Genomic DNA, 12858 nt, shown 5'->3' on the forward strand with positions numbered 1-12858 from the left:
ATTGATGATGAAGGTGTTGACGGTGTAGATTGCAGGTGTTGGAATCTGGCTGAGAGAAGGGAGCTAGCTGATGTTGGACTGCTTTAAGTGTCTGATTTTCCAAAAAAGCTTGCCATAAACTCTCTTCAAATGGCGAAACATGGATGAGGTTCCTAAATGGTTAAGGTCCCTACCTCTAATGACTGTGGCTTTACAAACGCTACAAATGGCTAGTCAACTGTTGTCAGGATTTGGGTAAAAATAATTCCACACATAAGAGGTGGATTTTTTGGTCTTATGCCCAGGCATGACAATGGCCTTCTTCTTACCACCGGCAAGAACTGCTTCCACCGGTGCAGGACTTACATGAACAACATCATAATCATCAACATCTTAATTAGCACCGTTGTCAGCTACACAAATATCCCCCTCATCCTGTTGAAAATCCAAAGTGGCATCCTCAGTTTCTAAATCACCAGCTACACTTGGGCTGCTCATCCACACATTTGCAGAAATTGGGAAAGGAGGCTTCTTTATGAGTACAGAAAGGTCAGCCTTAGACATAGCACACGTGGATAGACTCTACTCAGGGATTTGTGACATTTCTGAACATGCAGTTTCTTCTACAGCCTTACTGGTTTTTTCCAGCTCAGCTTTTACACATTACATTTTTTGCACCACTTTGTGACCTTAGAAGAAGATGCCTCACTGAAAGTTGCAGAACTAGCACTCATACATAAAGACGAAGGCCTGATTCTTTCCTTGCCACTGCGTGTGTAGAATGGCATGTTGGCAATTTTAGATTTTTCTACAGTTAACTTTCCCTTTATTAGAGGTGTTTTTTTCTTTACCAATGTAAAAGCTATTTTGAATTTTAGTTTCTGTGACTTAAACCCACTATGCACTTGAGCATAGGCTTTAGTAGATGACATAGAGGGACTAGAACTATCAACATGACTTGTGCCAGCAGCTGCTTCATGATCCTGCTTTTCTGTTGACTGATCATGATCCATATCGATGACACAAAGCAATGGCACTGGAGACTGACAAGAACACTGCTACCCCTCCTGTGTCTGTGTGAGCAATGGTCCATGGTTTTATTGACATCCAGGTATATTCTCCCAGGCACTGCATAATTGTCTTGTGGCTTTTATAGAGCAATGTGGTTCTGTATTGCTCCAATATGTTGATTACTTACTGTTGTTTTCTGCTTCTTTACCGTCATGCCTTGCAGATATCAGTTTTCTGTTAACATTCCTGGATCAAACTGGCCACAAGGTATCCAGAGACAAATTGCAACCTTGCCAGACTCAGGTTAAGTATTGGGTCATTAGTTGACAAAAGGACTGAGACATCTTTCCCCGGAAAGAGTGCAAGTTATTCTGTATATGCACTTGCCACAAAATAAATCACAAGTGTGTACATTTCTAGGTATATGTAGCTTTTGTAAGTATTGGATTCCTGGCTACACCATTTTGACTTTACCATTGCAAGTTCTAGTCTATTTATATTAGAGATGAGTGCACTCGGATTTCCTGAATCCGAGCCCACCCGAACGTTGCCGATCCGAGTCGGATCCGAGACAGATCCGGGTATTGGCGCCAAATGAAAACCTGAAACCGAGGCTCGGAGTCATAATCCCACTGTCGGATCTCGCGATACTCGGAACCTATAAATTCCCCGTTAGTCATCGCCATCTTCACTCGGGCATTGATCAGGGTAGAGGGAGGGTGTGTTAGGTGGTCCTCTGTCCTGGTAGATTTCGTGCTGTGCTTTTTAATTCTGTGCTGTGCTGTTTAGTTCTGTGCTGTGCTGTGCTGTGCTGTGCTGTGCTGTGCTGTGCTGTGCTGTGCTGTGTTCTGCAGTATCAGTCCAGTGGTGCTGTGTGCTGTGCTCTGTCAATTTTGAGTTCAGTGGTGCTGCTGGGTCCTGTGCTGTGTCCTGTTCAGTCCAGTGGTCCTGTGTCCTGAGCTCTGTGCTTCTAAGGGCATAGTTATTTCCCCAATATTCCCAAGTGTTTAAAAAATTAAAAAAAAGTTATAAAAAAAAATACAAAAAACTAATTATTTTTTTTTTTAATTACAACAAAATTTGCAAAACCAATCCTGCAGTATAAGCCCATTGGTACTGCAATATTACCAAGTTCACACATTCAGCAGTAAAAGTCGAGTGGTACTGCAATATTACAAAGTTCACACATTCAGCAGTATCAGTCCAGTGGTGTTGTGTGCTGTGCTCTGTCAATTTTGAGTTCAGTGGTGCTGCTGGGTCAAGTGCTGTGTCCTGTTCAGTCCAGTGGTGCTGTGTCCTGTGCTCTGTGCTTCTAAGGGCATAGTTATTTCCCCATTATTCCCAAGTGTTTAAAAAATTAAAAAAAAGTTATAAAAAAAAATACAAAAAAATAATTTTAAAAAAAATTAATTACAACAAAATTTGCAAAACCAATCCTGCAGTATAAGCCCATTGGTACTGCAATATTACCAAGTTCACTGATTCAGCAGTATAAGTCCAGTGGTACTGCTATTACAAAATTCACTGATTCAGCAGTATAAGTCCAGTGGTACTGCTATTACAAAGTTCACTGATTCAGCAGTATAAGTCCAGTGGTACTGCTATTACAAAGTTCACTGATTCAGCAGTATAAGTCCAGTGGTACTGCTATTACAAAGTTCACTGATTCAGCAGTATAAGTCCAGTGGTACTGCTATTACAAAGTTCACTGATTCAGCAGTATAAGTCCAGTGGTACTGTTATTACAAAGTTCACTGATTCAGCAGTATAAGTCCAGTGGTACTGATATATTACAAAGTTCACTGATTCAGCAGTATAAGTCCAGTGGTACTGCTATTACAAAGTTCACTGATTCAGCAGTATAAGTCCAGTGGTACTGTTATTACAAAGTTCACTGATTCAGCAGTATAAGTCCAGTGGTACTGTTATTACAAAGTTCACTGATTCAGCAGTATAAGTCCAGTGGTACTGATATATTACAAAGTTCACTGATTCAGCAGTATAAGTCCAGTGATACTGCTATTACAAAGTTCACTGATTCAGCAGTATAAGTCCAGTGGTACTCTCCTGTGCCGCATCAAATTTTTAAAGGCTTTGCCGAGTGTGTGTGGCTTAGGGGTACGCTCTCTTGTGCTACATATAATGGAAAACCAAAATTTGGAGTATAAAGTAGGGAAAGATCAAGACCCACTTCCTCCTAATGCTGAAGCTGCTGCCACTAGTCATGACATAGACGATGAAATGCCATCAACTTCGTCTGGCAAGCCCGATGCCCAATCTCCTAGTACAGGGCATGTAAAATCCAAAAAGCCCAAGTTCTCAAAAAATAGCAAAAAGAGAAACTTAAAATCATCTGAGGAGAAACGTAAAGTTGGCAATATGCCATTTACGACACGTAGTGGCAAGGAACGGCTTAGGCCCTGGCCCGTGTTCATGACTAGTGGTCCAGCTTCACCCAAGGATCTAAGCCCTCCTCCTCCTCCCCCCCCTACAAAAAATTTAAGAGAGTTATGCTGTCAGCAACAACAACAAAACAGCAAAGAACTCTGCCTTCTAAACAGATGACATCTCAAATCCCCAAGGCGAGTCCAAGGGTGTTGGTGGTTGTGAAGCCTGACCTTCCCATCACTGTATGGGAAGAGGTGACTCCATCCAGCATTTGCAGCACGCCCTCTGCATATGCTGGAAGGATCACCCACAGTCCAGTTACAGATTTGGCTAATGTAGGTGTGAATGTTGTACACCGGGAGGAGGATATTGATGTAGCTGGCGCTGAGGAGGATGTTGATGATTATGATGCAGACAGATACCAAATTGCCTTTCTCAATTTCTATTTATATTCTAGATTATATAACGGCTGAATAGTTTTCTATTTTACTCCTAGTGGAGAGGGGATCTGAAGCAGACAGATACCAAACTGCCTTTGTCCATTTCTTTGTATATTTGAATTTCTAGTTCTACAGTCTATGCAGGCTGCTTTTTTTATATTCAACTACAAGTGTAGGGCGGGGGGGGGGGGGGGGGGGGCATAGATAGCCACCAAAGTAACGTGGTCCATTTAATTTCACTTTCTAGCTCCACAGTCTGTGCAGCCTGCTTTTTTTTATCTTCACAGTGTTTACAAGCCTTGCAATCTAAATTAACTAGAGGTAGTGACGTGCTAGAACTCCACCCTCTATATGCTGCAGAGGATGGAGGAGCATCAAAAGGCCATTCAAGCCTACACAGCCACCTACGACATAGGAAAAGGAGTGGGGATGCGCCTGAGTCAAGCGCACTGGAGAATGATTTCCGTGTTGTGCAAGGTTCTGCAGCCATTTGAACTTGCCACACGAGAAGTCAGTTCCGACACTGCCAGCTTGAGTCAGGTGATTCCCCTGATCAGGCTTTTGCAGAAGCAGCTGGAGAAAGTGAGGGAGGAGCTGGTAAACCATTGGGATTCCACCAAGCATGTAGCTCTTGTGGATGAAGCCCTTCGTACGTTTTGCCAGGATCCGAGGGTGGTCAGTCTTTTAAAGTCATAGGAATACATTCTGCCCACCGTTCTCGATCCTCGGTTTAAAGCGTATGTTGTGTCTCTATTTCCGGCGGACACAAGTCTACAGCGGTGCAAAGACCTGCTGGTCAGGAGATTGTCCTCTGAAGAGGACCGTGATCTGCCAACAGCTCCACCTTCATTTTCATCACTGTTTGTGCAGTTCCAAAAAAGAGGAACTGACATTTATAGTACTACCTTCTTTCTTTCTCTATTTAAAAAAAAAAAAAAAATAACTGTCATTTCTAGTACTACCTTCTTTCTTTCTCTATTTAAAACAAAAACAAAAACTGTCATTTCTATTACTACGTTAATTGTTTGTGCAGTCACAAAAAAGAGGAACTGCGCCCTTAACTGCTATGTTGGTTTTAGACGTCCATCCGGTGTCCCCCATCTGTTCCCTGGAATTCTGATCAGTTGAGGGTGTATTTATTATATTGTGGCCCCGGTACCCAATTTGATACCAGGGCCACTACGCAGTCCAGATACTTGTTTGGTGGAATTCTGACCAGTTGAGGGTGTATTAATTATATTGTGGCCCCGGTATCAAATTGGGTACCGGGGCCACCCCACTACGCAGTCCAGATACTTGTTTGGTGGAATTCCGACCAGTTGAGGGTGTATTAATTATACTGTGGCCCCGATATCAAATTGGGTACCGGGGCCACCCCACTACGCAGTCCAGAATTTTTTTTGGGGAATTCAGACCCGTGGAGGGTTTTTTATTAATTATATTGTGGTGACCACTCCTCTACGCAGTCCAGATACATTTATTGGTGCGAATCATACAAGTTCAGGGTTTTTAATTTATATTGTGGTGACCACTCCTCTACGCAGTCTATGCTTTTTTCAAAAAAAATCCGAATCCAAAACCTTAAATCCGAACCAAAACCTTTCGGCAGGTGTTTTGCGAAACAAATCCGAACCCAAAACATCACGAAAATCCGAATCCAAAACACAAAACACGAGACACCAAAAGTCGCCGATGCACATCCCTAGTTTATATCTACCTGACTTGGTAAACCATACAGAGGAGACAGAAAATGCTTTTGATGCACTCAAAGCTGATGCCCCTGCATTAGGCATTCCAGATTATTCAAAGCCATTTATGTGCTACATGCTGCATTGATGAATTCAACACAAAAACGACACGTCTCCGCTGCCAGATTTACAAAATGGGAATTAGCTCTTATGGCTCCCCATCACCTTACCAGTCATTGGTGTACTACCCTTAATCCTGCTACGCTCTTACCTAGCGAGCATGATCATGTCCACAAGGTGGAACTGTGAAAGAAAGTTATATTTGAATGAAGTTAATCAAGTCTACATTTCATGTATTTATATAGCAACCAATTCTGCAACGCTGTACAGAGAATATATCTCATTCACATCAGTCCCTGTCACCATGCTGCCCTACATTTAATAGCAGTATGTAGAATTATTATAATTATCTTCTGTTTTTAAATGTTTAATGTACATGTTTATAATGATTAGAAAATTTAATTACCTTGTGGAATAAGGATAAATAGATTTGGTTAATTCTCAAAACTGTTGAAGAAATGAATTCCTTTTTCAGATGAATCTCCCAGAGTGCCAAGCAGTGAGCCATACACACAGGACAAGCCAACACTCATTCCTCTAGGTTAAGATATTAACCTACAGGAATGATCCTTGAAGATTTTGAAATGATAGGGCAGCACGGTGGCCTAGTGGTTAGCACTTCTGCCTCACAGCACTGGGGTCATGAGTTCGATTCCCGACCATGGCCTTATCTGTGTGGAGTTTGTATGTTCTCTCTGTGTTTGCGTGGGTTTCCTCCCACACTCCAAAAACATACTGGTAGGTTAATTGGCTACCATCAAAATTTACCCTAGTCTCTCCCTGTCTGTCTGTCTCCCTCTCTGTCTGTGTATGAGTGTGTGTCTACATTAGGGGATTTAGATTGTAAGCTCCAATGGGGCAGGGACTGATGTGAATGAGTTCTCTGTACAGCGCTGCGGAATTAGTGGCGCTATATAAATAAATGATGATGATGATGGAATTGTGATTATTTTAAACCACTCCTTTCTCTTGACTCTAACAAAAGAATCTGCTGTTAGGACAACTATTATTGTATTCAAAATTGAACAAGATATCACATGTGTTATATGTGCACACTATTATTTTTGTAAATAGAACCTTTATAGCATTTTAATGTTCTTTGCTTCTTTTTGTAATAACATTCAATTATTATTTTAATAAACTGTATGCTGGAAGATGCAGGCAAGTTGTGAGTATGAAATAATGGTAACAGGTAGGACCAGGGATACACAGGAACAAAATCACTGGTATGCAGAATGTCCAAGGCACAGGGCATATGGCACAGGGCATATGGCATGGGGCATCGGATACAAACAATCAATGACCTGCAAGGTACAGAGTGAGGCGTGGGACTAAATGGTCAGAGAAGCAGGTGCAGGTGATCACACAGGGAAGGAGATTAACTCCTGCAGGTGAGATGTAAATGTCTAAAGTTCATAACAGCAGCACCTATGGTAGCATAGAGGTACAGCAGACCTAATAAACATAGGAGTCCTAACACCAATACAGCATCACTGTATTGGTGAGTATATAGGTGAGCTGAAAGACAGATCTTAGGTAATGTAAATAAAATAAAATGCTTCAATACGTATAATGTAAATTATAAGAAAGAGTTATTATTATTTTTTTATTATTATTTATTGTAATATACCTATTAAGAAGAGATATTTTTTTTAAAAAATGTGCCGTGTAATGGGCTTTGCGTGTGAATGTGAAAATGTTTAATAATTAGAACTTTGCGGACCTCTTACAACCAGGAAAATACGTATAAAACTAGCCAAATGCTATTCTTATAAAGTTTTGTTTACGTGCACTTCTTTGCAATTGACTCCTTTTATTGACAGTCACTTGTCTAGTGGAGGGCAGTGGGCGATACAGGAAGCCGGAAGCAGACACAAGAACAGGAATGCAGCAGGTGAACAGTGGGAGTGACGGGACTATATGCAATATCAACATATTTACACTCGCAGTGAACCAAAATACTTTTCGTCCTTTTTTTAATCTACACTGAAAGGTCTGGCCTGTCCGCTGTGAGGAGAGCTGGAGCTTTACCATCCTTTGGGAAAAGTTAATCCCTTCCTGGACATGTGGCACACTCTCATGTCTGGCTAATTTATCCACTGAAACCTAATTTAAGAAATTTGAATTTCAACTTTGGATGGAAAGATTTACTCATCTATACCTGTAACCTGCAATTTTTTGAATGCTTCAATAAATAAAATTGAATGTTTATGTTGGGATTTTTTTTAGCAAGGTAACTCAGGCCTGACATGATAATTTGGCTGGGGAGATCATTCATAAAGCTGGAATCCTGGAAAGTGCCTGTAATGTAGCAATTTGTAGATTTTCCACCCATAAAAAGGTTCTTATATCTGTAGAAATCATCCAATTTTTTCGTTACCTTTTCTATTACTTTAATTCCTAACCCAAGGATTTGTTGATACTATTCTTCATTTTTTTAAATATTTCTAAACATCCCAATCCTAACCCATTAGAACAACATTTGAAGAATCATAAGCTGCTTGGTATTTAGGTCACCACCTCATGCTAATTCACTATGCATAGTTTGGCAAAATTCACAAATACTGTTCACGGGACCACAGCTATGAGCATTAATTAATGGTTTCATCAAAGTTACCGACACCAAGAATGGCGTTGCATCTTGTTCGCTGACTTGTAGTCATTGACGTGATATTACCTCTGTCCTGTTCGGTCTTTGATTGTTTTCTCTGTGACGGGCAATTTCCTGAGCAGTCAGATTTGCATGACAATGACAATCACGTTCTCCTTGGTCATCAGTCATAGTTTGTCGTCGGGCTTTATCCTGCTCCGCCCTTTGTCTTTTTGCTGCTTCTTGCTGTGCAGTTACTCCCACAACAGACATTTGCCTTTCTGGTGGCATCGCAGTTACACTTTATTACGTAAATTAATCAGCATATTTCTATTAATTTAACACTAAGTGCAAATCAAACGAATGGCTAGAAAATCAAGTCAATTTGGTATAGCAAAGGTCGTTACAAATGGTAACTGCCCCCCACCAAACCTCAATAAACTAAACAAAATAAGCCCAAGAAATGAGGACAATCTAGTCAGAAGGAAGAGTCAAGTGCCCATAAGAGTCAGATGCAAACATTTTACCAAATGTTTTTGTGTTTTGTGTGTGTATTTATAAAGGTGAGGAGCAGAGTTAGCCTTTTATAAATAGAGAGATGATTGGAGTGTGACACAGGTGAGGGTGTGACCTATAATAAAAAAGTAAAGGTAGAAAAGCAAAAATTCAGAGGCAGAAATAAATGTGAAGAATTATTGCAGAGTAATAGTCAGAGAAGAGTGGTAATGTTGTACAGTAGTGTGAAATAACTAAGGGGAAAGCTATTGACTGTGAACTAGGCTGAGGATGCCAACAATGCATAAGGCTTAGCCCTCCTGCATAAACATACAAGGGAGTTGATTAGTAATAAGTGTATAAAAATATCTTGTCCCCAAGATGACTTTTATATGAAGACCTGTATAAAGTAAGAGAGTAAGTGTAATTGGCTGGGTATTTTATAGTGACATAAAAATAATGTTTTGCTTATTTTGATAGAATAAAAATGTATATAACACTCATATGATCCAAGTCAACCCTTAGAAAATAACATTCTCTTTTTAGGCCATTTGCAGTGGGTTCAATTTCCCAGATGAATACTGTCCATTGGCCGACTCAGAATATAAAATGGAAAGACTACACAGAAAGCCGGGGACCACGCCCTATGCCCCCAATCTGCCCACATTTGAGGATGTGGAAAACACCTTGAAGATAAAAGACTTTGACACTTCCCCTTTTAATGAGACATCCAGACACAGCTTCAGAAATGCGTTGGAAGGTGGGTAATGTACTGGGCTCTCAAATTCTTTTCATTTCATTTATTTCTGGTTAATAAACCCACCTGTGAATTCATACTAAATGCAATTCATGCCAGAAAGCGCTTGTCTCGCTGAGTTGTCGATACGTTTGTCTACTGTATGATATTTCGAAAAAAGTAAATGTTAAAATAACAGAACAAAACAAACAAATATATATATATATTGTGACAGAGTCACTGGAAGGAGGCTAAATGACAGAGGTGCGTGTCCCAGGCTTCCAGCATTGTGTACGTTAAAACACCAGGGAAAATGTGTAGATGTCCGGGTAAAACTTCCCACAGGGTATTTCAATGCACTAGCAAAACATGGTAAGGGTCCATGGTGTTCAGGGGCGGATCTAGAGAATATTTGTACCCGGGGCGATGTAGGGGTGGCAATTTAGGCACCGCCCCTTTTTTTACATCTGAGGCTGCCGGCGGCTGCACACTATGTGCAGGTCCGTTCAGTAGTGACAGGCAGGGACAGTGTGCTCCCCGGATGCTCTGATTGTGTTTAAAACATATATATATTATAGTGCCGTTAATACTAATATTAATATTAATATTTAGCCTTTGGGATTTTGAGACCCAAGTGCGTGATTTTGTATTTTTTGGCATTAAACTGTAGTTGCCACTGTCTTGACCATTCCTCTAGTCTACCTAGATCATCAATCATTTGTTTTACCCCTCCTGGGGTGTCTACCCTGCTGCATATCTTTGTGTCATCTGCAAAAAGGCATAATATCCCTTCAATACCTCCGATAAAGATATTAACCAGCACTGGTCCAGGTACAGATCCTTGGGGTGCTCCATTGGTGACCTTTCCCTCCTGTGAATCTACTCCATTCACTATAACTCTCTGTTTTCTATCCTGCAACCAAGATCTTATCCATTCCACCATCTATACTTCAGCTATAAACATTAATAAAATGTCTATCAAAGAAATATAAAATATTAACTACAGTGATAACAACACGGAACAGATACCCGGCATACAGTAATAGTTCATTAAAGAATGGGATGAGGCTAAGTGGAGTAGTTGGACTTTTACAGCCAGATATCTCTCACATAAGTGATATTTTTTGCAATACAGGTTTTATTGGGGATTATTTGGAAGATTTAAACAGGTATTTATAAAACATGGCTGAGAATCAATCAGACCGTTTTAATAATTGATTATATGCTATAATGTTATGGTGGCTGCTTCATTGTGATTGGCTCCTACTCTGACATTGATTAGCCTGATTCTACTATGGATTATGTTTACTCTTCAAATCAGGGTAATATGTATATATATTTGTCTGAGCTGAATCTGTGGAATTAGCAGAAGCAATATGCTAAACTCTAAGAAATCTCAATGCTGCTCTGAGGGTCCAAACTTGGAAAAGAGAAGACATATAAGAATGTAATAACAAATGTCGTGTCTGAAGCAGATAGCCTTAGGGATTACTAATGTATTGCAAAAATTAAAATGATTAGAGGATTAATTTGTTGCTGACAGTGGGAGTGATTAAAGACATTTACATTTCTGTTTGGTGATGTAATGTACCCTAGCCCTAATATTCTGATTAGTTGATGGTGGATATGAAACACAACCATGTCTGATTATACAGATTAATGTAAACATGATATTTATTTTTTGCAGGATAAGATATTATACTGAGCTTTATGGCCTGTGGTTGTTCACACTTGAAGGGATTCTTGTTCTTTCAAGAGTTTGCAAAACTTTCAAGAGCATTATAATAATCAGTACTTGCATGTTTTTAACATTCAAAATCAGCAAAATATTCTAGAAACATTAAATTTACTGAAAATGGCACTCAGCAGTAAATATCACTTAAGGCATGGATCATAGGATACTTCAGATCTCACTTTTGACATGTCTAGAATATCAAGACGCTGTATCAAAGAATGGTTTTAGCAAACCACAATTTAAAATATGTCTTTTTGTGTCCTTTCCAAACTGTACCATTTATCAAAGCTAATATAGCACATTGAGATGTGTTTTTTCAAACCAGCAGGTTATTTGACCTGGCATCCATACAAACGGTGCAATGTATCAAGCGGTGGTTTGCAAATACCTATTGAAAACCGCACAAGAATAAACTTTTTTAAACATGGTCCTTATTGACAAGATTGGCCAAATGTATTTTGAGTATGATGAATGAACAAAATGCCTGATGTACAGTAGATAGTTAAAATGCACCCATAAAGTAGATGAGTAAATGAGTTTAGACATGTATGTTATGATATGTACAACTTTATATATAGTAAACAGATGCATCCAGAGCACAGTCATCAGCATCAATGCATAAACTTACTCTTACCCTAGGCCAGTGGGAATCACAGAATACATTTTAGTCACCCTTGGACGAACCTCAAACTTTTTGCATGATGTTTGGTTTGCAAAGCAGCAGTTTGTTGTAAATCACATGTGATTTGCGTCTTTTAAAGCCGCCCCACATCAGATGCAATTTTATGTCAACTGCAGAGTAATAAACATTGTGGTTTGCGTTTGAATACTGCATCCAATTAATGGCAGTTTTAAAATAACATAATAAAGTGCACTTTGATACATCTCCCCCTTTGGAGTAGATGATTTATTTAGATCTGACTCAATCATAACTCTATTATTTTTCTGCTGATTTTAAAACTCCTGTATCTATTACCTAAACTATTCCTGTGGTCTCCTTACAGGTTTCCTGGCACCAGATGGGGTGACACTAAAAAGGAGCATGCATAACCTGGTACACATATATCTGGGTGGCACCATGTCTCAGATCCCTATCTCCAGCAATGATCCCATCTTCATTTTACACCACAGTTTCGTGGATAAGTAAGTTTCAACAGATCAAAATATGAATAAGGAAGGTTACTCAAAAGATCACTGTGTGGCTATAATAATGTGCCAATAAGTCAGTAAAATAAAACAATATTGCCAGTTCATTGGCCATCTCAACCTGAATGAGCTTCCTGAAACTTAATATGTCTAAGACTGTAATCCTTGTCTTCCCCCCATCCAGAGTCCCCTTCCCTCCTCTACCTATATATTGACAGCACTACCTTCTTCTTTGTCTCTCAAGTCCGTATCCTGGGAGTCATTCTTGAATACTACCTCTTTTTTGCTCCCCACATGCAGTCCCTCTCCCAAAGCTTCCATTTTCACCTTCAGAATATCTCCAGGATCTGACCCATTTTCAGGGCTGCCACCAGAAATTGTGGTGTCTAGTAAAAGGAAACATGCAGGTCCTTCCCCTTCCTCTCCTTGACCATGGCCACCCTCCTCAGTCTTATAGACACAGAGGTATAGCATAGAGCCTTGAGACTCGGAGAAACAATATGCCCTCCAGACCTCCGCAAATGTTCTAT

The 12858-nt window shown here is 40.0% G+C and overlaps 1 protein-coding gene across 2 annotated transcripts in view; it reads left to right on the forward strand.

Annotated features, from left to right (window-relative positions):
• LOC142157928 (tyrosinase-like) overlaps nucleotides 1-12858 on the forward strand; it is a 101623-nt gene that overhangs the window by 52491 nt on the left and 36274 nt on the right. For both annotated transcript variants that reach the window (XM_075211438.1, XM_075211437.1), the window contains exons 3-4: nucleotides 9258-9471; nucleotides 12187-12325. In XM_075211438.1, the coding sequence (XP_075067539.1) occupies nucleotides 9258-9471; nucleotides 12187-12325 (353 nt within the window). The remainder of the gene's footprint in view (nucleotides 1-9257; nucleotides 9472-12186; nucleotides 12326-12858) is intronic.

This window comes from Mixophyes fleayi, chromosome 5, assembly GCF_038048845.1.
Source record: "Mixophyes fleayi isolate aMixFle1 chromosome 5, aMixFle1.hap1, whole genome shotgun sequence".
In the NCBI taxonomy this organism is placed as follows: Eukaryota; Metazoa; Chordata; class Amphibia; order Anura; family Limnodynastidae; genus Mixophyes; species Mixophyes fleayi.